Source organism: Mandrillus leucophaeus, unplaced genomic scaffold (genome assembly GCF_000951045.1).
Source record: "Mandrillus leucophaeus isolate KB7577 unplaced genomic scaffold, Mleu.le_1.0 Scaffold254, whole genome shotgun sequence".
In the NCBI taxonomy this organism is placed as follows: domain Eukaryota; kingdom Metazoa; phylum Chordata; class Mammalia; order Primates; family Cercopithecidae; genus Mandrillus; species Mandrillus leucophaeus.
In genome coordinates this window covers 2050512-2076516 of record NW_012102632.1, presented here as the reverse complement: position 1 = coordinate 2076516, position 26005 = coordinate 2050512, and the positions used below count along the sequence as shown (strand labels likewise).

Here is a 26005-nt window from a genome sequence, read left to right as displayed (position 1 = left end):
CAGTACAACTAGTAGTATGTTCTCTTTCACTTGTGATCCCTTCACCCTGACAACTTCTGTTTTCAAAATCCCATGAGCCTTTTCAGGCTGTTAGTATACCATAAGACAAAGTAAGAAAACAGTCTTAATGTGGAATAGATGATGCAGAGTGGAGCAGGTATTCCCAAAGATGGTGAGAGACAAGGAAGATACACCTTTCCATCGTAGCCAGAGCAATCCATTGGCTGCTAAGAGTTCTGAGAAGGGAATGGCGTATAGAGTTCTGGAGGGACAAGTTGATACTTGAATATTCCCAGCCATAGAATTAATGTTGCTTAGACTGAAGACCTTTCATTTTGCCTCCTCTTGTCTTGAACATGTTTGATGACTGTGTAGAGATATTGCTTGTAGCACTGCTAAAGGTTGGGACCAATGGATAGCAGTCCTAGTGAATAAAGCTCCTTTTGTTCCAGCAGCTCCTGTTACCAGTTAAAATGTTCTCCGATAATCAGTGCTCACTTGTGATCTTGACTTTTCAGAATGGACTTCGATGATGAAGATGGTGAAGGCCCCAGTAAATTTTCAAGGTAAGTTTATTTTATTTTCCTTAGACTTAAAGAAGCCAATAGCCAGCAATCGCCTTAGTGAAAGATACAAGAATGTAACGTCTTTTGTCACTGAAAAAGCCACTGCCTATAGTTTGACCATCTTCCTAGTCCCTCACTCTGTGGCAGTATTTGGCCCAGTGGCAGCTAGCTATAGATGATCAAAAGGTAAGTAACCAGTTATTAACTCTGTTTGCTTTATAAGCAATGAATGTCAATTTTAAGGATTCCTTTTAAAAGACAATAAAGCTTTTTAAAAAGTATTTTTAAAAGCCTTTTAAAAAGTCCTATGAATTTTAGACCAGGCGTGGTGGCTCACACCTGTAATCCCAGCACTTTGGGAGGCTGAGGCAGGTGGATCACACGGTCAGGAGATGGAGACCATCCTGGCTAACATGGTGAGACCCCGTCTCTACTAAAAACACAAAAAATTAGCCGGGCGTGGTGGCGGGCCCTGTAGTCCCAGCTACTCGGGAGGCTGAGGCAGGAGAATGGCTTGAACCCAGGAGGCGGAGCTTGCAGTGAGCCAAGATTGCGCCACTGCACTCCAGCCTGGGCAACAGAGTGAGACTCCATCTCAAAAAAAAAAAAAAAAAAAAAAAGTCCTGTTTTTAAAAAAGGAATCTATTAAAATTATTTTCATTGCTTATAAAGCAAACAGAGGAATTCATTCTTGCTGAATAGCCCTAGAGTTCAAGTTTAGAAAAAACTTTCAAGATAAGTCTTCTATTGCTACCATGGAAAATAAGAAGAGATATGAGAAACCAGGGCAGCTGTATTCTGGATGCAGGATAGAAAACTGGGTTTTCAGTTCTTAAGAACTGTGTTGCCGTCTGGCCATGTGACAGCATCTTTATCTGGGCTCTGCGGGGCCATCCTGAGTGCAGACCACCTCATGGAGAGTTTGCTGTATCACGAATGTCCATGGGGTTATATACATTACATACATGAAGGATAAGGCAGGCCCAATCCCATAACTCTTTTTTTTTTTCCCATCTTGTTTAAGATATGGTAGGAAGTTTGGCAATGTTGACAGGAGGGCACAAATCATTCCATCATTCTTAGCAAAATTCACATCTGTACCCACTTGCCTAAGGATGGGCCTGCCTTGACATTCCTCCCCACTAGCCAAGCCTCCAAGCCTTCCTAATTCTTGGTCATTGATGGACTTGAAAACTTGCCATGGGTGATGGTTATTTTTCTTCTGTGTCCATGGTCCGTAGTTTGGGCTGATGGCCTCAGTTGTTTTGGAGGAACCACGTGCGTATTGAGTCCTGGGCCCCCTGAGTTGCCCTAGTTTTCTCCCCTCATGGTGGCCGTTTTTGGGGATGATTCCTTTTACAAACTGCATTGCGATTGTGAGTTCAGCACACTTTTCCACCCGTTCAAGAGGGACATGCATCTCGTTACTTCCCACAGATTCCCAGAGTCTCCAAGTCCATAGTAAATTCTCATCATGCCATACACTTTCCTCCCCAAAATCTTTTCCTTCCATCTTTCAGCTTCTGCTTTGCTTGAAACAGTAGAGAGGAGTTGGAGAACATTTTGGTCACTAATGACCTTGGAGTTTCTAATCAAAACAGGACATGAGTTTCAATAACAAAAGCATACGTTGTTTTCCCGTGGTGCAGACAGAATGGCAGCTTGGACATCCACCCATTTCTTGGGATACATTTTAATAGCAGGGTGTGCTTTCTTGCTGAAATGGAAAGAAGGGCACATACCTCCCTGCCCCAGTTTGCTCTCATTGTACACAGCCTCCCTCTATGAGGAAACAATGACTTTGATTCCTCCATGTCAAAATTCCCCTTGAGATAACATTCCATAGCATGCTAACCTCAGGAAATGATGATTCCTGGGGCCTCAAAACATAAAGAGGAAGAGAGATGAGGAGTGACGTTTGTTTGACATTGAAAAGATCAGTGTCCGTGATGAAATAATAGTGCAGGAGTACAAAAAGCTCTTGTATTAGGCCCAATCAGTAAGAAACAGAAACTCTACACTCTGGGTAACAATCTCGTGAGCCTGTCTGTGAGTTCGTTTTTATACAGTCAAGGTTCAGACCCAGGCATCTATGAACCATATCGCTTCCCCTGTGAAAAATAAGGAAGATAGGATGTGTTTCCAGCATGTGCTGTTACTAATAGGAATGAGTTTGTAAGACCCCAGAGGCCACTTTATTATGTCACATAGGCTTAGCTGCTGGGCCCTCAGTGAATGGGCCCGTGGATGCATCTGAGCTGCTCAGCACTAGGAGAGATGACTGAGTCCACCCTCATCCCTCCACTTTGCTGTGACTGTGGCTGCTGTCCAGGGGAGGAGTGGAGAATCTGCTTCCAATTGGCATGGAACACCCCAGTGCCTCTCCTGTTGACTTTTTCTCTTCTTACAATCACACAACAGAAGCCCCTTCATGTGAGGCCCTGGAAGAGATAGAGGCTGCCTTGTGAGCCAGTGCCCACCGTAGTTTGCTGACTCAGAATCTAGACAGGGTGCTGTGCCATGGTTTCTGTCTCTTGATGTATGTGTGCAATCAGCTTTTCCAGCTTTTCGCAAGGGGGCTTCCAAGTTTAAAAGTCCTGCCTATCATGAGACCTCATGTCTCAGTTTTTAATTTGGGAAGTATGGTCACAGTCACAAAGGAGCGCAGTTACAGGAATTTGGTGTGGTTCCTACTTTAGCATAGCCAGGCGCGTCACAGCAGGCCTTAGATGCAACAAAGTAGTAGATGTGAAGCTGCCACTGCTGTGTGACCTCAGGTGCACACACACACAAGCACGCACATGCGTACGCCCATACGTGCACATGCATTCCAGGATCCCGCCTGCCAGTGCCAGAAATGGTCTCAGGCCCGCTTCACCACATCCCAAGGCCTCAGCTCTTTCTCACACATGGGATTCATGCCGTTCTGGGAGCTGTGATATGCAGAACGTGGCTCTGCCTACATTCGAAGTTTCCTTTCCCCCACATAAAGTCACGGGGACCTGGGGGACAGAAGCCAGACTACAGTGGGCTGAGGACTGATTGGAAGATGAAGACATGAAGATATGTGAGAACAACTCTTTGAGCAGTTTGGATGTAGATCAAAAAGGAAGGAGTTCCGGGAGGGGTACTTTTTAAGGATGGGAAGACAGTGAGTGCATCCATGTGAGGAGGGGAAAGAATGGGATAGCCAGAGATTTGGAAGGCTCAGGAGTGAGGCTGGGGAGAGATGGGTTCAGAGGACGAGGAGAGAGACCCAAGCCCACAGAAGGGAGTACTCATGCTCCAAGGCAGAAGGAAGGAGCTGCGGGTGAGGCCAAGTGCGAGGCTGTGGGTGTATCAGAAGTGGAGGTGTTAATTCTCGTGGCTCCCATTGTCTTGATTAGGTAGGAAATGGAGCTGTGTGCCACAGGTGGGAAGAGGTTTGCTATTGTGTGGCAGAGCGAAGTTTGGGGTGGCCCTGGGTTGAATTCACAGGAAGGAGGCTAACCGAAGACAGAGATGTAAAAACTTTAGACCCCATTTGAGATTGTGTACCACCAATGTGAGGTGGCGTCATTGTGTATAAGTGCAGTTTCCCTCCAGCAATACCCAGCGGAGTGGATACAGGCGATGCAGGCTTTTCTCAGACTTAGGGATGAGAATTAGGGCAGGTGCCATGGAAGGACAGGAGTCAAGTTGGTTAAGGTATCGATGAGAGGGTGGTTGAAGAGGCCAAGCTGTGGGTCCAATGGCAGAGGGAGTGAAGGGCAGCTGGGAGTCCGGAAGAGTGAGAAGAGAATGAAGGATGCCAGGGACGGGAAGTAGCAATGCAGTCCAAGAATAGTTCTAATTTTGTGGGAGTTTGAGAGGGCTGGAAAAGTAGGAAGTTGTGGTCAAATAGTGAGAAGCCACCACCATGGGAGAGGCTGGCTGAGGTCTGGTAGAGGAGGCGGAGGTCAGTCCTGGGGGCAGAGGCGTGGGGAGACAGATGGGTAGGTGTGCATCACCCCCTGCAGAGGCTGTCATTGGGGGTGGTCTAGGGGCAGGGGCTGACTGTGTGGGTGGGCAGTGGTGATGATGATGAAGAGCCTAGAAGGTGGCAGAGATGGATGGCACGAGTTTCAGAGAAGGCCTTTCTGCCAAGGAGGTGAAAAGGAGTGAAGTCGCAGAGCCAGCCTTTCTTCCTGGGCTCAGCTGAGAAAGCAGCCTCCGCTGGGAGCACTTGGCTTGACCTCACTCTTGGAATTCCAGTTATCAAGTCACTGATCCTAACAGCAGGTAGTGATAAACCCTGTGTCTTTGGAAAAATGCTGATTACACTCCAGAAAGTGTTTCTCCAAAGATGATCCTCCTGGGCAGCTGGTAGTGGTGCCGCACCCTCCTATAGTGAGGTCAGCACCAGTCCCTCCTGGTTCCCGTGCCTGTGTAGATGGTCTTGGTGTGCCTGGGAGGCAGACACCAGTCCCGCCCAGCATGTCCTGCAACCTTACACTCAAGCAGAGGCCAAGAGCCTTTTCATCACTCTGAGTGGTTCGGGGGCATCTTCCTACTTTAACGGCCCCTTAGATTAACATTTTCTAGGGAGTCCCAGGATACCTTCTCGTACCAGCTGCCACCAGTACGTGGAGGCATCTTAAATATTGTTTCACAAGGGGCACTGTAACATCCCAGAGCTGCCATCTGTAGGGTCAAAATTATACACCCGCTCATCAAGTGCCTTACGTGTGTGAATGTATGCATAATGTTTCATTAAAACAAAGAGAGGAAACAGTCCTAACTGTCTTTTTATGTTACATTTACAACTTGGGGACAAACAAGTATGCACTCCTCAAACTTTAGTTCTTGTCACTGTGTATTATCTGTGTATTCTTGCTCCCTTCAGACTCATTCTGCACCCTTTCTCAAAAGACCCTAAAGACCTTCCAAGGAGTTCTCATATCTGTTACTGAGGATTCAGCTCCAGTGCTTGGAGCCTCCTAAGAGCTTGGACTCAAAATCCCTTATCGATGGGCTTCCTGGCCTCTCTTTAACCTTTTTAGAAATGGCTGTAAGTGACCCCGTTGGCTGTTCTTTGGTGAGATTGTAGCACTCAATTGCACCAGTACAAACTTATGCCCTATGTTTTGTAGAGTTAGACAGTGAACCTCTAAAAGTAAAGATATTCGTCCAGAAAAGCTTCTGCGGAATTGACCTTTTGTTTCTCATCACGCCCCTTTTGGTACATCCCTTTTGGTTTTGTGTGGTATTTAAGCTTGTAGGCACTTTCCCCGCTGGCTTTACAGGTTGTGGTGATGTTTTAGTTTTAATCATTCCTGCTTTGTGAGTAGGTATCATGACCAAAGCTCTGTTGATAAGGAAAATATGCAAGGTAGGCGTGTCCTGCAGAGATCTTTCCTGGCAGAAAGAAAAGAAAACTGTGGGTTTCCAAAATTCTTAGTCTGAGCATCTTAGCCTAGAGAGTGGGTTACTCTGTTTCCAAGTGAGAAGATGCCTAAAGTATTTCCAAGGCAGAGAGGGTGACCAGGCAGCAGCAGAGTGCCCCTTTTTTCATCTGACCTGATCTTATCAGTCACCATGTGTGGGACACACTGGATGGGCATGTGAGGTACTTGTAAAGCAGGAAGAGATTCAGCCAAGCCTTTCAGATGTTGCAGAGCAAACCCCAAGATGAGCCCTTCCAAACTTCCCATGCCTCCTCCCTGCCTCCACAGTCTCAGTTCGTATGAACCAGACAAGAGTTGCAGATAAGCTGAGTAGAACCTGGTACAGTGTTGCCTATGAGCAACTGAAGTCCATGTTGCTTCAGTGGGTTAGGGTTACGGTTCGCGTTAGGGTTAGGGTTAGGGTTAGCACACACTGGAATGAAAGATTTTGTAGGAGGGGGTGGCTTTCTAACACCGTGCTAATATGGATAGGTGAGTTCCTTTTTTTTTTCTTTCTTTCTTTTTTTTTTTTTTAAACGAAGTTTTGCTCTTGTTGCCCAAGCTGGAGTGCAATGGTGCGGTCTCGGCTTACTGAAATCTCTGCCTCCCGGGTTCAAGCGATTCTCTTGCCTCAGACTCCCGAGTAGCTGGGGTTAAAGGTGTGCACTACCATGCCCAGCTAATTTTTTGTATTTTTAGTAGAGACAGGGTTTCACCGTGTTGGCCAGGCTGGCCAACCTCAGGTGATTCGCCTGCCTCAGGCTCCCAAAGTGCTGGGATTATAGGCGTGAGCCACTGTGCCCAGCCAGCGTGATTTCTTCATACAATACGTTTGGCTCTCATATGATGGACCTGCACCTTGATGTGTTTCTTACCATTTTTAGCTAAGCTACCCCCTTCAGTTTTTCTGCTAGAGAGATTAACCTTGATTTGAAATGATAGTGCCTGAATAACACTAGAGGTTTTTGGAGAGAGAGGAGGAAATCAATTCTGGGATCTTAAGTAGTCCTGAGCTATGTCTGTTTGGAAGCTGCTAGGCATATTCTTCTCCCATGAAGCTTTAAATATATTTGCTCCACAGTCTCTCCAGGCATTCTAGCTCTGAACTAGGACCAGTTAGTACTCTGCTGGGTAGAGGTGGTGAGAGAGGCAGCAGGTGACTGGCAGGCCTGGTCCCAGTCCTGGTAAGTCAGTTTGACCCTTAGAGCCTCAGCTTCCTCCTCTGTAGGTGAAGGAGGTATTTCCTGATTGGCGGGTGGGGGGTGGGTTGCAAGGATCGATTGCAGTCAGTGCTGAGAGAGTGCTTGGGAAGCCATAAGTTGCTATAGAAACATGTAAGATGTGTGTCTCACTGGAAACAGGGATTGTCAGAGGTGCTGGGCCTGGGCCCCTGCTTGGGAGGATCTGGGCTTCTCAGACTCCTTCCTATGTTTTGTGTGAGTCTTGTATTCAGCCTGGACCCATACAGGTATCTTGTAGTTGCCTTGCAGAAACCTGGGCCTTGGATGGCTTCTGGGGAGCAGGATGCCTACCTCCTTCTCAAGGAGAGAACAACCCTCTGCCCTTTCTGGAGCAGCCTCAGAAGCTGGGAAAACTGCCCTACTGAATATGCCTCAGTGGGCCCTCTCTGCAGGTATCTGACCAACCTCCATGGGGCTTCCTGAAGTGGCTTTCCTCTGGCCTTCATGGCTCTTACAATGCCCTGCAGCGCTGCCCAGGAGTGACGGGCCATGAAGGATATTCCTGGAAAGACACAGCCTTCCTTCCCGAGTGTCAGCGAGGTGGGGCAGAGCCAGCCTGTGCCTACTACTGCACCAGAGGCTGCTGACAGTTGAACAGGACTCGCGTGTAGACCCCCACGCAGCCACTCTTGGTCTGATGACTTCCCTGGGCTATCTCTGAAGGCCAGGTGGTATGACCTATGCAAAGGGTCTCTTCCTACAGTTCTGACTCCACCCTGGCTGGTCAAATCTCACGGAGAAATCCCTTAGTAGGGGGAGAAGGGGATTGATGCTTCCTTTGCTTGAGAAGTGCTGACGCCATTTACTGAAATTGCAGGCAGAAAGCCTTGTTTGTTCAGTAACTTGAGCCATGCACAGTTTGGTGAACTGTCCAAGAGCAGAGGTTATCACTGTTTGCTGGGTGAATTCTGAAAAGGAAAAAACTCCTGGTGACCAGTCTTCCAGTTCTGGGGCAATCTGGGGAAATGAGCACAAATTCTGCCCTGAGTGAGGCCTGTTTCCAAGCCCAGTGGCTTTGAGAGTGGCAGCTGCTTGGTGATGCTTCTCCAGGCTGGGGAGAAGCTTTATGTTTATTCTCAGCAGGTCTGTGGTTGGGACCGCTGTGGCCTGGAGAGGGGTATGGACCTCAGGAGGTAGAAATGGAAGCTGAGGCATCGTGGAGAAATGTGGTCCTGGTGCCATCTGTAGCAGGGCTGCTCTACAGACATTCCACATGTGACCCATGTAGCTCTGAAGCTGGCAGTGAGTTGTGATCAGTCCTATTATTTCAAGTGCTGACTTCTCAAATTTGGACCATGGCAGTGTAGGTGGCCTGGCTAGAGCTAGAGTTGGTCATATCTCTCAGAGTATCTTGCATTGGCCCACCTGCTGCCTTGAGGTGCCCACACCTGATCAACCTGACATGAGCAAAGAAAGGCTGCAGAAGCACTTAGGTTTACGTTGTGGCTCCTCTCAGCCAGGCCCTGTGCGGGGCCTTTCAGTGTCCCATTGAGAGGTGACAACATGCTAACAGCCCTTGCCCTCGGCGCCTCCTTGGCCTCGGCATCCACTCTGGCGGCGCTTGAGAAAGCTCCAAAAGCAAGCCCTGGGCCCTGAACAAAATTTGGAGGCATTATTAAACCTGGCAACCTTAGTTTTCTATAATAGGGACCAAGAGGAACAGGCCCAAAAGGAAAAGTGAGATCAGAGAAAGGCCGCAGCCTTAGTCATGGCCCTCAGACAAACAAACCTTGGTGGTTCAGAGAGGACAGAAAAAGGAGCAGGCCAATCACCCAGTAGGCTTTGTTATCAGTGTGGTTTACTAGGACACTTTAAAAAAGACTGTCCAATGAGAAACAAGCTGCCCCCTCGTCCACGTCCACTATGCCGAAGCCGAGGAGGCGCCAAGAGCGAGGGCTGCTAGCATGCTGTCACCTCTCACCAGGCCCTAGGGTTCCTGAGTATTTCCCTAGGACTTTTTCACAGGGAGCTCTCCCCATCACACACTCTCAGCATCCTCTTCTGACCTTTTAGTGTACAAGGGAACCACACAGAGATTGTGTCTGTACCTGCTCACTCTCTGTTGCCCCTGCTTGTCTGTGGGCTCTCTGTCCTGTCCTGCACCCATCTCCAGTACCCAGCGCGGTAACTCCCAGACTCGAAGTATGCTCCAGGTGTACCATGTCTGCAGTGATCAGGGAGTTCCCAGCATGGGGCTGTCTCATTCAGTCTGCTTGCTCTGGGTCTAAGGTTCCCTTCCCATAGGAGACAGGAGACTCAACTGCTGTCAACAGTTAAAGGATGCTCTTTATTGAGATCTTGTAAAATTCTCCTTTTGTGTACTTTAATTAAGATGGGTACCTCACTGTTCAGATTAAACTTATGAGGTCCCCACTAGGAGCAGAGTTGGAAAAGAAACACAAGTCAGTGTGCAGTTAGTTGAACCTCTTCTTTCTGTGCCTTGATTTCCATAGCTGTGCTCCTAGAGCCAAGCTCTGGGTCCTCTTAGCACAGCAGAGGTGTCTTTGAAGCTGACAGCTCTACCTGTGTCGCCAGCTGTCAATTCTCTGGAGTCCTGGTCCTGCTTCCCTGTACATAGAAGTTAATTTCTTTAATGATGCTATCAGTCCCAAGCAAGCATGTGGGGCACATACAAGTCACAGATACCAGGTTCACAGGCTCACTCCTACAGCTCCTCCAGGCAGACCCCAAATTGTCCCCTCACTCTGGGGAGGAGATGGCCTTGCCCCAGCAAACATGGTCTTGGAGATACGTCCTTCTGTATTCGCAAGATGGCATCATCCTGCCTGCCTTGATGAAGGCTTCAAAATGAAACTGTACATATATATGTGTATGTCACTTATCAAATCTTGTTGCTAAGTAATTGGCAGCTGTCAGTCATTTTGACATTCTGCTGGTAACTCAGTATTATTTCATAAAATATAAAGTGCTTGGGGCATTTTCTGGACTAGGCAATGAATACAATCAGTTTTTAAGCCGTTGCACTAAGGCTATCTTCTTCACACACCTTATCTCGCAGATTGGGTTCACAGAGCACTGTGGTGAAATTGCTTTAGATCTCAGTTTAAGAATCACATGAATATTTTTTTGCCTGCAGAATATTTATAAAGCAAGATGGTCTGTGCCACTATGGGACAAGCTCTTTGGAGAGTAGTATTAGAAGCAAGTGTGCGTCAGCCCTGCATTGAAGCAGTGGCCACAGTGACCAGCTGAAGGATTTGGAGACTCAGTGGAAGGGGCTTAAGGGAAGGCTCTGGTTTGTATTTTGAGAAACATCAGTCTGGCCACAACATGAAGACTAAACTGGAGGGTGAGGGTGGAGAAAAAGGCTGGGAAAAGGTGGTTGTTGACAAGGAGAAAAGTAGTGACAGCTAGCAGTCAGCATGGAGTGGAGAAGGTGGGAGAGAACCAGGAAACAGCTGCAAGAGCTTTGACACTGATGGAGTTTTGAGGGAAGGGAGCAATTCCCCGTGTGCTGAATGGAAGATAAGTAGGAATGGCTATTGCCTGGTGATATGGAGGGGTAGGGAGCAGCTGACACGTGGTTGGAATAGAGGACGGGGCTGTGGGTGGCGCCTGATGAGGGAGATCCCAGAAGTCGGGCTGAAGAGTTGGAATGCAGACTCTAGGTGGTGTGAGTGTATGGGAGGAAAGCCGGTTCTCCAGGGTGTCTGGCGGGCGAGTGCGGGGCGGTGGGTGCAGCCCGGGGCCTAACTCATGCATGTACTACCATCGGCAGCCAGGGTGCTTCTCAGCATCTTCCAATGCCAGCAGCCCCAGCCAACTGTCTCTGTGTTCCACCAACCCCATTGGGCCTTGATGAAGTGTAGTCTGGCGAGGCGGGGGGCTCACCCTCCTCTGAGAGCTCCTCCAGACCTTTCTTGCTGCACTTGGTTGTCTCGTCACAAGCTCCTGGCTAAGGAGTCAAATGCAGGAGATGCTGGTGAAGACCCAGTTCAGGGTGGGCTGCCACCACTCATTTACCTGCTTCAGAGTTTTGGAGAGAAGGAAAAGAATTCCTGTATCTCCTCCAGGGAAGGGTTCCTGAATGCACTAAAGAACTCAACAATCCGTAACCAAATCCCCCTTTTTCATTGCTCTCTTTCTTTATGATTGCCCCGCCCCAACCCATTCTTCTCTGGTTACCTCTATCTACCCCCCAGTCAACAAGCCCTGCTTGATTACGCAGGAGCCATTTCTCCTGGAAAGTATATGCCCCTCCCTACCAGAGTGGCTGTGCTCTGTGGACCAAGGGCATTTGTGCTGGGACTGGTGTTTCCACCATTCCAGTGGGTTGGCTGCAGAGTTATCCTTTGTGGGTGGGAGGAGAGCACCAGGCCTCAGGAATTTCCCTATTGGTCCCAGCCTCCATCTCCTCCTCCAGGGCCCATCTCTACCCTTCTATCTAGGCCTGCCTCCTCACCACCCTCAAATGCTTCTTCCCAATTCCAGGCCTTTATTTGATCCTGCTGATCCCCTCCCCAAAGTAGACCTCCTCTACTTGCTGACAGGTTAGGCCCAGCTCTCTCCCAGTTCCTCCTCCCTACCCCTTCCAGCACCCTCAGCTCCAGGATCACCATCTCCTCTTTGCTGTTGTTCTCTATTGTGGCTTTTGCTTTCCATCTGCCTTTTGAAGCATTTAATCATACTCTGCCTTTCATTTCCACTATGCAAGGTGTATGTTTTATCTTCATAGTTAACCCCCCACTGCTTGAGGACAGAGTTGGGCATTCCTTGTTTTCTCTACCACTCCTCTGCTCACGGGGTCTGGAAGGTGCACGGTGGATGGCTCAGGTCGCTCTGCAGTGACCTCTACTGCAGTCTCACTTCCCCTTGGTCTGTGTGTTCAGAGGCCCTCAACACGTGCTACTTGGTGTCATCAGGGCTGACTGGCATGTCTGTTCCCCAGTCTGGGAGGCTGGGCTGTTAAGTTCATTAATACATGCAGTGTTTGGAGGCAGCCCTGCCTGAGTTGTTTTTTTCTTGCCCTTAGTGTCACTCTCATTCTTTGAACACCAGTGAAACCCTAAATCCTGCAGCAGACGTGGGATATATGTTAAGATAATTCTTTTATCCCAGGTAACAGCTTTGTCTTAGAGTCGTTGAACTGGGTTGGCTGTGACTCCTTCAAGCCTAAAGGTAAAAAGCCTGGGTTGGAAACATTCTACCCTCCCTTCTGCTAGTTTTTTATCGTAACACATCACAGAGATTGCATTCAGTAATTCCTTGGCAATGTGTTTTTATTTTAAATTGGTTATTTATTGTTTCATAAGCCAGGGGTGTACCTGTTCTGTTACTATGCTGCAGAAAATGTGTTGGGCATAGAACAAAGGCTTATTCACAACTTTAAAGTAAATTTGTAGCATTATTGGTCTGCTTAGTGACACAAAGAATGGCAAGGCTATATAGTACTTCTTACTGCAAGATATAATATGTAAATATTATGTATAATATGTTTATTACATACTTATATTTGTATATTACATATTTATATGTAATAAATATGAAAGATACAACATGTAAACCACATATTGAAGCAGACAGTAACCACATTTGTGTGTGTGCACGTGTGTATATCCATGTACAGATTCATGTATGCACCCGTTGGAGTGCAGTGGTGTGATCTCAGCTCACTTCAACCTCCACCTCCCAGGTTCAAGCAATTCTCATGCTTCAGCCTCTCAAGTAGCTGGGATTACAGGCATGCGCTACCACGCCCAGCTAATTTTTGTATTTTCAGTAGAGACGGGGTTTTACCACGTTGGTCAGGCTGGTCTCAAACTTCTGGCTTTAAATGATCTGCACACCTCGGCCTCCCAAAGTGCTGGGATTACAGGTGTGAGCCACCGTGCCCAGCCCTCATGTCTCAATTTTTTTGTGCTTACAAAAATACCTCAGGCATATGGGAGTAATTAGAAGATTTTGCTATGTATTTAGAGATTGAGACTATAGATGTCTGTGCTTCCAACATATAGATGTAAGAGCTTGCTGAGGCCTCAAAAGGTCCGTTTTGCTCAATATTCATTCAAAGCACTCAACTGTTAGGTGTTAGCCCCTAGTTCCTGATGATTTGGTGTTAATGGTTTTATCCCACTAGATAGTAATCCCTAATCTGATACTTCTCTTTTTTCCCCCTCTCCTGATCTCGTGCTTTCTGGAAAGAGAGAATCATAGTGAAATTGAAAGGCGCAGACGGAATAAGATGACTCAGTACATCACGGAGCTCTCCGACATGGTCCCCACGTGCAGCGCATTGGCTCGGAAGCCAGACAAGCTCACCATCCTCCGCATGGCCGTCTCGCACATGAAGTCCATGAGGGGTACCGGGAACAAGTCCACCGATGGCGCGTACAAGCCTTCCTTCCTCACAGAGCAGGTACCCTGGTCATCACATCACCATTGGAAAGGGGGGAGAATCCCAGCATCACCAAGATGAAATAAACTATGTGGGGAACCAGGGCTCAAGGTTGAGGAAGGAATGAAGCCAAGATGTTTTGTTTCCATTTTTCTCCAAGAAGCTGTGTTCAACAGAGGGCTTGTCTGATCTTTGGGTCTTCTTTTATGTTTCCCATAACCTTAATGAGATGTCACTCAAAAAAATATATTGAGCATCTGAACATCGTGCTCAGCACACTGACACAGGAAGAAGTTAGTAAAAACACTGTGTGCTGGAATCGTGCTGATATAATCAGCCTATGAAAGTGATGGTATATGAAAAAAGCTCTGCATCACTGATCGTTAGAGAAGTGCAAATCAAAACCACTATGAGATACCATCTCACTCCAGTCAGAATGGCTATTACTAAAAAGTCAAAAAGTAACAGATGCTAGTGAGGTTGCAGAGAAAAGTGAACACTTACACACTGCTGGTGGGAGTGTAAACTAGCTCAGCCATTGTGGAAGGCAGTGTGGAGGTTCCTCAAAGAGCTAAAAACAGAAATATCATTCGACCCAGCAATCCCGTCACTGGGTTTATATACAAGGGAATATAAATCGTTCTACCTGAAGACATATGCATATGTATGTTCATTGCAGCACTGTTCACAATAGCAAAGACATGGACTCAGCATAAACGTTCATCAGTGACAGACTGGATAAAGAAAATGTGGTACATATACACCATGGAATACTACACAGCCATATAAAAGAATGAGATCAAGTCCTTTGCAGGAACATGAATGGAACTGGAGGCCACTATCCTTAGCAAACTAATGCAGGAACAGAAAACCAAATACTGCATGTTCCCACTTGTAAGTGGGGGCTGAATGATGGGAACACACAGACACAGAGAGGGGAACAACACACACTGGAGCCTCCTAGAGGGTGGAGGTTGGGAGGAGGAAGAGATCAGAAAAAATAACTAATGGGTACTGGGCTTAGGATCTGGATGATGAAATAATTTGTACAACAAATTCTCATGACATGAGTTTACTCCCTTGGCAGTATGTAACAAACGTGCATGTGTACCTCTGAACTTAAAATAAAAGTTAAAGGAAAAAGACAGTGATGGCAGCAGTAGTGATAATAGTGGCCGGGATCAGAGCACTTAGCTGGCCGGCATTTCTGGGCGCTGGTGTGAGTCATAGGTTTCTGTGAAATATCTCATTTACTACTTACTCTAGCCCTGTGAAGAAGCCATTGTTATTTAGCTCTGTTTTATTGATGAGGAAACTGAGGCTTAAAAAGAGTCAGCAGATTGCTCAGAGTTAATCCGCTGCTTAGTGGAGGAGCCAAGATTGGGTCCAGTGAAGACAGGCTGGTAGGACCCCAAAGCCATATTTTTAACACCTACACTAGTCTTTGACTAGTTGGCAAGAAGAAACACATAAAATGGCTAGCGAGGTCATATTTTATAAGTGGATTTACATGAGCCAGAGGCCTGAGTTCAGGGTCTTTGTATTTCCATGCGCTGGTCATAGGGCAGGTTGGCAAATACTCTAAGCTTCAGTGTGCTCATCCTGTGAAATGAACATAAAACTTTTTGCTTTCCTGTCTCTAAGAGCTTTTGCAGGATAAATGAGATGATGGATTTGAAAGCGCTTCGTTGTATACAGCAGAATGGGGTGGGGGGTGTTGCAGCGGAGGTGAAATGATACAGTTGTCAGGGCATGCAGTTAGGAAATGCAAAAGTATGTAGAATATAGGGTCCTAAAAGTAATGGAGGATTTAACAAGACACAGCGTGTGGTCAAGCTGAAATAGAGTGGTAGAGTCCTGGTATTATCAAGAGGAACTTCTGAGGACAGAGACAGTATTAGCATAGAAAGGAGCCACAAAAAATACCTAGAAAGAGGGGAGCAGAAGAGATTTCACAAAAAGGAAACAGTGTACACAGAATCTCAGAGGCAGGAATGAAAAAGATTTTGTTGGGAGACAGAATGGTTTATTCTGTTAGAGCCGAGACTCAATTTATGTCATGGAAGTTAGGTTTAGATAAAGAACAAGGGAGGAGGAACTAACGTTTATTACTGTCTGTTCTGTGTTAGACACTTTAGCAAGGACTTCACCTATTTGATCCCTTTTTAAATCATCCCAGTGGTCATGGGAGCCCTCCCTTGGCAGATGTTAGGAAGGTCCAGCAGTGGTAATATCTGCCACCTGGAGGACACAAACTGTGCTGGTCAGGGCAGGAGCTTCAAGCCTCATTTCCACCTCTATAAAAATAAATGCAGTGATAGCTCCCAGCTTGTATGGTTGTAGTGAGGAAGGCAACAAGCACAGACTGTTTAACATGGGCCTGAGGTATAATGAAGGGTGAATAGCTGGTAAGTAACAGACAGAAATTATTAAGCACTGTATAGCTGCTAGAGTCAGGTTTTTGTCTATATTTTTTTAATCCTCACCAAAAAACCTACAGGGTCAATGTTTGAAATAAATCTCATTATCTTTAAGTGACTGAGGATCATGAAAGTGGCGTGAAGAGAGAAGGCAGCTATGCAGGTCAGATGAGCCGTACCTTTGTCCTCTCTCAGCTGCTTGGATGGTGGTGATAATGGTTACATTTATGGAGCACCTACTGTATGCCAGGCCCTTACTAAGTCCTCACACACAGCATCTCATTTAACCTTGCAAGAGCTCACTGAAAAAAATTACTGAGGGCGTGAAGTAACATGCCCAAAGTTGCACAGCTAAGTGGGAGAGCCATAGATGATAGTCTTCTTCTACTCCAGAATACATGCTTTTAACCGTGACTGTTTGTTTTCTTGGAATGTAGAGGCTAGTTCTGGATTCAGGGCATAGGAACTTGGTAGTGATGGATGGTCTCCCAGGAAATAAACATTAGGGAGGAGGGTGGTAAAAGAGGGTCCGTGATGCACGTGGGGCTTCATCCCATAAGACCTCTCCATAGTCTTTGCAAACTGGACAAAAATGTGAATACATGAGTAAAGTCATTCAGCCTCCACTTCCTCTCCTCCAGTGACAAAGAATTCTGTACTTCCCCAGACATCCTCTTCCGCTTTTAATTCTCTTACAGCTCTTTCTGTTGGGAAGATCATCCCAAAACCGAAAATAAAAATGCTGACCGAATTCCCTGAACTAACTAAGCATCTAGGTGACACAGAACAGCAGAAGTGCAAAGCAAGAGAAATGGGCAAAATAAACTTACCCTTAAAAAAATGTTTGTACCAACTGCTTCTGCCCTGGTTTCCCAGGCAGAGGATGTTAGAATTCCTCCCCAGCCAAGGGCTTAAACACATTTACAAAGCTCCCTGGGTTCTGCTCATCAGCACATCAATATTCTCTAGCCTCTGGGTCCTTGTACCCTGCTCAGGGACTGGGATTTGGGGCGCCAGACTCTCCACCTTTTGCCTCCACTCTGCTGGCTGTCCATGTGCGTTACAGTGGGGTTTTCACATAAGATTACATTCAAACAAAGGATTGCCAGCAAAAACTGTTTGCCAGCTGCTGACCTAGAAGGATACCTTTGTCCCCTGGAGTCTGAACAGTACTTGAAGTGGTTGGAAGGGTGGCCATGGATTACAGTGTCTGGAGAAGACTTAGTGCCTGGCTCCTGCAGGCACAAAGCCCATTTCATTCAGTGGCAAAGGGCTCCTGAGCTTGATGTGAGAATAGCATGGGCAACTATGCGTGAGCTGCCTTCAGGCACTACAAAGAAAAGACATCTCGTTTTAACAAAGTTGATTTTGCCCCATCCACGTCCTTCTGAGGATAATATCAAGGCTTCCTGCTGCCCTTTCCTTGATCCCAAACAGCTTCCTCCCTGCCTTCAATGACAGTCATGACCCCAGTGAATCAATGTGAGCCCAGGGTTCATGCTCCTAACCTCTTCTCACTGTAAAGTGATATGGATAATGTATTCCCTGCTGCCTCCCAGAGTTACTCTGAGAGTCTTTTGAGATGATGGTGATTGTTGTCAGTTCTGGAAATCTGACAGAAATGCAAATGTATAGCCAGTGCCGGCATTCAGCTCAGAAATACAGGAAGAGAAAAGAAACAAGAGTGTACTTTCAGCATGACAAGCTGTGGGTGGGGAGACACGTAGTCTCTGTTGTTCTCCCTTGTCACCTTCCCCTTCCCCTCCCCTTCCTTCTATCTAGCACCTTTTGTGCCAAGCACTATGTGTTGCGCCCTTCTGCGCCAATTACATGACTACAGTTTCAATATGTGGCGAAGCTGTTCATGCCTCTGGCAGCCCAGCACCTTCTGGTGATCATTCATTGCTCTCCCATCCCCCTAGGCTGGAAATTTTCTCTCTCCCCAACAAAGGACTAATAAAGACAGGGCTAATTGTATTTACAGTAGCTGTATCTTAGGGGTGGTACAAGCTTTGTGCATTTTTCTAGCTTATTTTCCAGTAACAAAGCACTCGTTTCCCAAACTATTCGTGTACCAGAATAAATATGCAGATAAAGGAAATTGAAGGTTGCTTTCCCAATAAGAAAGTTTAATCAGACTGTGTCTGCCAGTGTATTGTGCCAATCATAATCTTTTCTTTATAGGAACTGAAGCATCTCATCCTTGAAGCAGCTGATGGATTTCTGTTTGTGGTGGCTGCTGAGACAGGGCGAGTGATTTATGTGTCTGACTCCGTCACCCCTGTTCTGAACCAGCCCCAGTCAGAGTGGTTTGGGAGCACACTGTATGAACAGGTGCATCCTGATGACGTGGAGAAGCTGAGAGAGCAACTGTGCACCTCAGAAAACTCAATGACAGGTCAGTGGAGCTCCCTTTATGAGGCTGTTTGACTCTAGAGGAAATTCTTGGTCAGGCGCAGTGGCTCACGCCTGTAATCCCAGCACTTTGGGAGGCTGAGGAGGGTGGATCATGAGGTCAGGAGATCGAGACCATCCTGGCTAACACGGTGAAACCCCGTCTCTACTAAAAATACAAAAAACAAAAAATTAGCCAGGTGTGGTGGTAGGCGCCTGTAGTCCCAGATACTCTGGAGTCTGAGGCGGGAGAATGGCGTGAACCCAGGAGGCAGAGCTTGCAGTGAGCCGAGATTGCACCACTGCATTCCAGCCTGGGCAATAGAGTGAGACTCTGTCTCTAAATAAATAAATAAATAAATAAATAAATAAACAAACAAACAAACAGTAATCAGGCCAGGAAGCTGGAGGCCATAAAAAGCTGCTTAAAGGTGAGGGAATATATTTGACTTGGCCTGTGTGATAGCTTCATTCATTCGATAACATTTAAAAATCCATTTTTAATACATCACCTTTTTCTGTATTTTACTTGCAATTAGTGTACATTACCACTAGAGGTTGTCGTTGATATATTAGCCAGATCCCTATGCCCTGTTTGAAGTTTATGCAGTAAGCATGTGATTATCTGTGATCCTGACCATAGACATTCATTACCCAGGCCTTAGTTACCTGAAATCTAGTTCCTTATTGAAACGTTTAAATACAGTCAATTCTACTCATACATGTTTCTAAAAATCACTGCAATATACACAATCATGCAATAAAAACTATAGGGCTTATAGAGAAAAAGTGGTTTAGAAGCACAACACTCAATAATTTGTCAGATAAAAGCAAAAATAAAAACCTATTATAAATGGTAGCACACCTTTAACATTAAGTGGTTAAGAAATGTATACATCTTACCATACATATGGCAGTCGAGTTTGAAAATGACCTAAAGTTTGTTTATGGAGGTGGTATCTGAAGGTGTGGTCATTTGTATGGTATTGTGAAGTGGTAGGAGGAAAGTCACCTGAAATCAGACAGGGAGTTTTAACTGCAAATGTGGAGGAGTGTGGCTAATAACACACTGTGGACCCAGAGAGCTGACTGATGTCTGAGGTATGTGAATTTTGTGTATTTCCATGTGGCTCGGTTCAGCTAGGCACAACCTTTCTATGTTCATTTAGTTTTTCTTACAGATAGGCAAACATAAAATTCACATTATGCTCAGATTGTTCCTTAATATGTCAATTACATTGAACAAATTTGCATTGTTGAAACAAGAGTTGTAGAAGTGTTATACCAAAATATTTGCATTCTGCTCTATGACAGATATATTTGTGTTGTCATTCTCCCTGATCATATTGTGAGCTGTTGTATTCTCACTTACTTTTGTGTCTGCCCACAGTGCTAAACTCAGTGCTTTGCCCATTGTAGGCCTTCAGCAGAAGCCTGATGAATTAGTGAGTGTGTTGTTTATTGTGGTCAGCCTAGGATGCCATAACAAAATACCACAGAATGGGTTACTTAAATAACAGAAATGTATTTTCTCATAGTTCTGGAGGCTGGGCATTCAATGTCCTAGTCCATTTTGGCTGTTATAACAAAATACAATAAACTGAATATCTTTTAAGTAACAGAAATTCATTTCTCACTGATATGGTTTAGATCTGTGTACTCACCCAAATGTCATGTTCAATTGTAATTCCCAATGTTGGAGGCGGGCCCTGATAGGAGGTGATTGAATCATGGGGGCGGGTTCACCTGAATGGTTTAGTACCATCCTCTTGGTGCTGCTCTCATGATAGTAAGTGAGTTCTCACAAGATGTGGTTGTGTATAGTACCTCCCCACTCTCTCTCCTGCTCTCTCTCTTGTTCCTGATTCTACCTGGTAAGACACCTGCTTCCCTTCACCTTCTGCCATGATTATAAGTTTCCTGAGGCCTCCCCAGAGGCCAAGCAAATATCAACATCATGCTTTTTGTACAGCCTGCAGAATGGTGAGCAAATTAAACCTCTTTTCTTTGTAAATTACCCAGTCTCAGATATTTCTTTATACAATGGGAGAACAGACTAATACACTCACAGTTCTAGAGACTGGGAAGTCCAAGATCAAGGCACCTTTGTGTCTGGCAAGGGCCTACTTTCTGGTTCATAGATGTTGCCTTCTAGCTGTGTCCTCACATAGTGGAAGGGACTAGCTATCTGTCTGGGATCTGTTTTATAACAGTACCTAATCACCTCCTAAAGGCTCCATCTCCTAATATCATTATCTGGGAGATTAGAATTTCAGCGTATGAATTTGGAGAGCATAAGCATTTAGTCCATTGCATTCAAGATCAGTATGTCAGCAGGTTTGTTATCTCCTAAGGCCCTTCTCCTTGATTTGGAGATGGCCACCTTCTTTTATTCTCACAAGAATTATAACCAGCCTAAGTGTAGGTCTCTCCTCTGTGTGCATGAATCTTTTGTGTCTCTCCCTCTTCTTATGAGGACACCAGTCACTAAATTAGGGCTCACCTATATGATCTCATTTAAGCTTAACGATCTCTTTAAAAGTCCTGTCTCCCAAATACAGTCACATTCTGGGGTATTGGGGATTAAGACTTTAACGTACCAATTTTAGTGGGGAACACAATTCCACCTATAATAACACTTATGATAAGACTGAGTCAGATGTTGCTAAAAGTGAGGGGTGTACAGTTGTTTTGGAAGGATATTAGTAATTTTCTCAGTGTTGATGATCCAAGATGTATAAAAGGAGGAAGAGGATAGAGAATTAAGGTGTAAGGACAGCGTCTTTTTCTCCTGGCAGTAAGCTTTGATGTGCTTGTAAAACAGCAATGCTGAAATAGACTCAGAAAGACTCTTTCTGCTACCCCATTCTCCTGCCTGAATTAGCAAACTCCACATAGAAATCCTAAGGAAAACACCTTATAAAGTTAAATATTTGTGAGGGATGTAAAAGGGGAAAAACCAACCAACCAGGAAATGTTGGTTTGACAGCTGAAATCACCTTCTCTGGAAAGTGCTGTCTTTCCCAGACTTCCACATGTGACCACAGGATGTGGCTTTTGGAAACCCAGTCAGGAGACCCCGCTGGGGAAGCTGCCAGGGAAGCAATGGTCAAGGCAGGTCAGGCTCTGGCCAAGGGTATAGCCAGCTGGTTCATCAGAGTTGGATGGACATTTCTGTCCATGTGAAGTCTGAATATGTCTGGGAGAGTTTAAACAGGTGATGCGAACCACATCTGAACAGAAATGTCCTCGGAGTGGACACTGGACTGTGGCAAGGCAGCCAGAACTGGTGCAGTGGAGGGCCTCCTCCAGGATGCTAGAGAAGACCCTATGAAAGGTGAAGAGCCAGGCCTCTGAGCTCACCTATGGGCCAGGCCCCTCTTGTGAGGAACAAGATGAGGCTGGAGAAGTGGGTTCTTATTCTTAGGGTAGAAGAGAAGACAGGGTCTCTTTCACAGTCATAGGGTATGATGCGACTTTCCTAGAACATACAACAAACCCTTGTTGATTCCGTGGGGGAGAGCTTGGAGGAGCTCTCTGAAACTGGGCTGCTACTCAGACAGGCCTTAGAGTTTTCCTGGTGCTCAGGACAGGACTGGAGTGGGCTTCATATGTGACCAGCCCAAGCATAGGTATAATTTTAAAATTGTATTAAAAAGCCTCAGGTGGGGCATAATGCCTTTATTTATTGGACTAGAATCTCTCAAACCCTCCTGTCCCTGGACTCATGTGGTTTTAGGCCTGGTAAGAGGTGACATGGTCCACTATGGGAGAGTCAGGGTAGAAGAGTGTTGAGGCGAGGCAGGGAGCCGGACAAGGACTACTGGAGTGGGGGTGGCTTAACTAGGGCAGCCTGACCTCCTTTCCCAGTGGAGTTTCCCTCCTCTGAGCCTCTCTCAGTGGTGATTCAATGTCTCATTCGTTGGACCTGCAGGGTCACCTGTACTGAACATGTGGAGGTTTGTATGTGCACGGGGGAGGGGACAAGAAACCTGATTTCAGTGGGGCCTGCAGACTCCTGTTGGCTCAGGGACCCCAGAAAATCAATTTGCTTGCAAAGAGTTGCAGCATCTGGAGTGATGGTGATGGTGGAGTTCTTTGTTGAATTAGATTTTTTCCTAGCTGGAAAGGTGGCGATAAAGAGTGGGTGAAAAGTTATATACAGTCTCCTTAGAAACATCATGGAGTGATGTGGGTCAGTGTCATGATCTGACTTGTCTGTGAATAAAACTAGCATTTGTCCACACGGAGAGAGAATCGGTGAAGCCTTACCATACAACAGTGACACTGCTAGTGGAAAAGTGCTGGAAAGGGAGTTGGGAGCTCCCTGCTTTTGTTCTGGTTTTCACTTTGTGATCTTGGCAAGTTCCTTTCTTCTCTGACCCTCATTCTGCTCATCTTGACCTGAGAAGTTTCTAAGGCTCCTTCCAGCTCTGATTCTACTCTTTTGTTCAAGGCCTCATCCACCAATGTAAGAAATGGAGGCAGATTGGAGGAGGGTGACTGGTGAAAAACCCAAGAGAATCTATCCAAAGGCTCAGGGCCATGAGTCCAAGCCCCTACTGCCTGCTGCTCAGGAGACCTGCTCTACTGCGATGAGCAGCACACACAGAAGAGGGGTGGCATTCCTTTGGAAGCTTGAGAGCCATGCAGAAAGTGTGTCCCTTCTGCAGGACCCGAATCAGCAGTAGTTACAGGTGGACACCACTAAGTGCTTTTACTGTGGATCACCAAAAGAGGAACCTCACTCTGCTCAAGTACTTATTTTGACAGGCAGGCGGAAGGGATTGGCTATCTCAAGCTGAGGAACTGGATACACACCGGGGAAATCTCTCCACAAGCAATGCCTGAGGAGGGCCAAACTTTCCCTTTGTAGGGGTGATTGGGATGTTGAGGACTATGAAGATTCTAGGGACCTCAAAGGGCCAGTTAGGGGAGCCAGCATCTTCCAGAGACCTTGCTTCCAGAAAAGAGAGGCTGTAAAACCAACCTGGATTTAACTGACAAAACCACCTCCCAACTGGCTTGAGTGAAAAAGAAATTGGTGTAAAGGGGCACCACTGGCCTCAGGCATAGAAGGATCCAGGTGATGAAACACTGCTAACGAAAGAATAGTCAATCTTCTTGATTTGTGGATTTTATACTGACAAATTCACCTTCTAGCCAAAACTTACCTATGACCCCAGACATTAATGCTCATGGAGCTTTTGTGGTAGTTTATGGACATGTGCAGAGCGGCAAAAAATTTGCATCACTTGATATACAGGTTTCCAGCTGAGGCTGGACAAGGTGACACCCCTTCTGCCTTGTTTCAGCTCATACTGTGAACAAGTATCCTTTTCATGCTCTGTTTGGGGCCACAGTTTTTGCATTTTTGGGATTTTTCTTGGTTACTTCACTGTTTAAAATGACCCCTGAGTGGTGTGCTGAAGCCAGTGTTCTACAGCTCAGGATGGCTATGATGTGCCTCACAGAGAAAACAGGCATTTTAGATGAGCTTTGTTTGGCCGTGAGTTCAATGTCAATGAATCAACAGCATATGTTAAATAAGGTGTCTTTAGACAGAAACACACATAAAACAAAATTACTTATTGATCAGTTGACAAGAACGTTATAAACAAGAGGTGTGCAGACCGAATCCCCTAGAAGCAGTGGTTCCGTATTTGCTAATTCAGTGTTCACAGGAACTCTATAGGACATATACCTCAAATAATGAGAACCAACTGTATACATATATACTCTATGTACTATATATACTATATATAATGTATGTCTGCTAGTCTATATATACACTATGTATGTATAGTCTGTATATATAGTCTATATATAGTGTATATAGACTGTATATATAGTACATATATACACACCATATATACACACTATATATACACACACACTATATATATATGCATATATATACATACTATATATATACACACACTGTATATACACACACACTATATATTCTCTCTCTCTCTATTATATATTTTTATATATATATATGTTTCTTTTTTTTCTCCATCTCCTGGCTTTGCTTTCCTTTGTGCAGGATTGACTCTCAGGAAGGCTCTCCTCACATGACAACAAAAGTGTTTACTAGATGTGTTGGGCTTATAGTTTCCTGACTCCCAAAGCACCAGCAGAAACAGGGTGCCTTCCTCCAGTGGTTGTAGCAGACATCCTGGGCCTCGCTCTCTTGGCTCTTTTTGGTCCACCTGCCCTGCTCTTGGCTGATCCTGATGGCCAGGGAGACTCTGAGCTAGGATGTGAGGTCAACCTACCTCTCCACCCAAGGCACTTGGATTCAGAAAGAGAAGATTCCCTCTTGGAGGAAATAAGGTGCTGTCTGTCACTAAAACAAAGAAGAGATGGTGGGCAGGCAGACAGCAGACAGGCACTGGCTGGCCCAGGAGAGCTGGCCTCGGTGGTACTGGAGGAGCTCCTTATGGGGAAGGATGTGTGTTCTGCAGAATGGAAAGTGCCTTTTCCTCTCACCAGGAATGCTGGGATGTTTGGGTTACAGGATTCTGAGCAGAAGATGGAGCAGATGTCAGGCATGGAGGTGCCAGAATCAGATGAAAGTGGTGTCAGAGAGGGGCCACAGAATTAATGATCCTGGATATCTGAGTGGCCTGAGCCCTAACTCTCTGCAGGGAAGGAGAGGACCTGATGAGAGGCCCAGGGCATACCAGGTGATAGCAGAGCCTGTGACTGTAACTGGATATGCCCAAGAGGTGGGGTTCAGAAAGCAAGCAGGGAGCAGCAGAAGCAGCTTGGCAGGGGCCGCCCAAGGGAGCATGGAGTGAGCGGATTCTTTATGCCTTCCGGTGGCCTTTCCCAGGTTCCCTCCTGTGGCTGTTGAACTCTGGAGAACCTTGATCCTGGTGAGCAGAACTGGAGGTGCCTTGTGGGTGACCTCAAGCACTGCCCTGGGTGGGGATCGCCTGGCTGTCCTGGCTGGGAAGCGGATGTGGACAAGCATAACCACGGACTCTTCAAGACAAGGTTGATTTGGCCTGTTTCCCCTGTGTCATACTTCCGTGGCTCTGTTTCTGCTGGACTCTTCCTGCATTCAGAGAATTGGGTCAGTATTTTGGTTCAGTGTAGAAAATAACTTCAAAATAGAGCTGTCCAATAGCAGAAGAGGGTGCAAGCAAAGGCCGAGCACTTGTAAGTTTATTCATTTATTCATCCATTTAACAAGTACCTGCCTTGCATGGCTGTAGAAAGGTTATGTAGGATGCAGCTTACCTCGTGATCAGCCTCTCCTTCCCCTATCTCCTATATGTAGGAGTCCCCAGCTGTTGTTGAATGAATGAATCCCCATTTGCCAACCATTCCGGCCCAGATTCTTTGTGATAATTTGTAGAGAGCCTGAGCCAGGTTGGTCCCCAAGGGATCTGGCTGGAAAGTTCCTGTGCATGATTCATTGTCCCAATCAGCTGTGATTAAGCTTTCCTGTCTCCCTGAGAGCTTCATGGAAATCCAGAGATATTTTCAGCCTTGGATCACAGGATTTGGCTAGGCTGTGGTCTGGGCACAAATAGCAGCTCACGAGAACAGCTCACCAGGGAGCCATTTTCAGCCAGCTCTGCAGCTCTGCTCATATACCTTTCATCAGGCT

The 26005-nt window shown here is 46.1% G+C and overlaps 1 protein-coding gene across 2 annotated transcripts in view; it reads left to right on the top strand.

Moving 5' to 3' along the window:
- ARNT2 (aryl-hydrocarbon receptor nuclear translocator 2) overlaps positions 1 to 26005 on the top strand; it is a 173591-nt gene that overhangs the window by 22832 nt on the left and 124754 nt on the right. For both annotated transcript variants that reach the window (XM_011983693.1, XM_011983694.1), the window contains 3 exons: positions 519 to 566; positions 13375 to 13588; positions 18172 to 18385. In XM_011983693.1, the coding sequence (XP_011839083.1) occupies positions 519 to 566; positions 13375 to 13588; positions 18172 to 18385 (476 nt within the window). The remainder of the gene's footprint in view (positions 1 to 518; positions 567 to 13374; positions 13589 to 18171; positions 18386 to 26005) is intronic.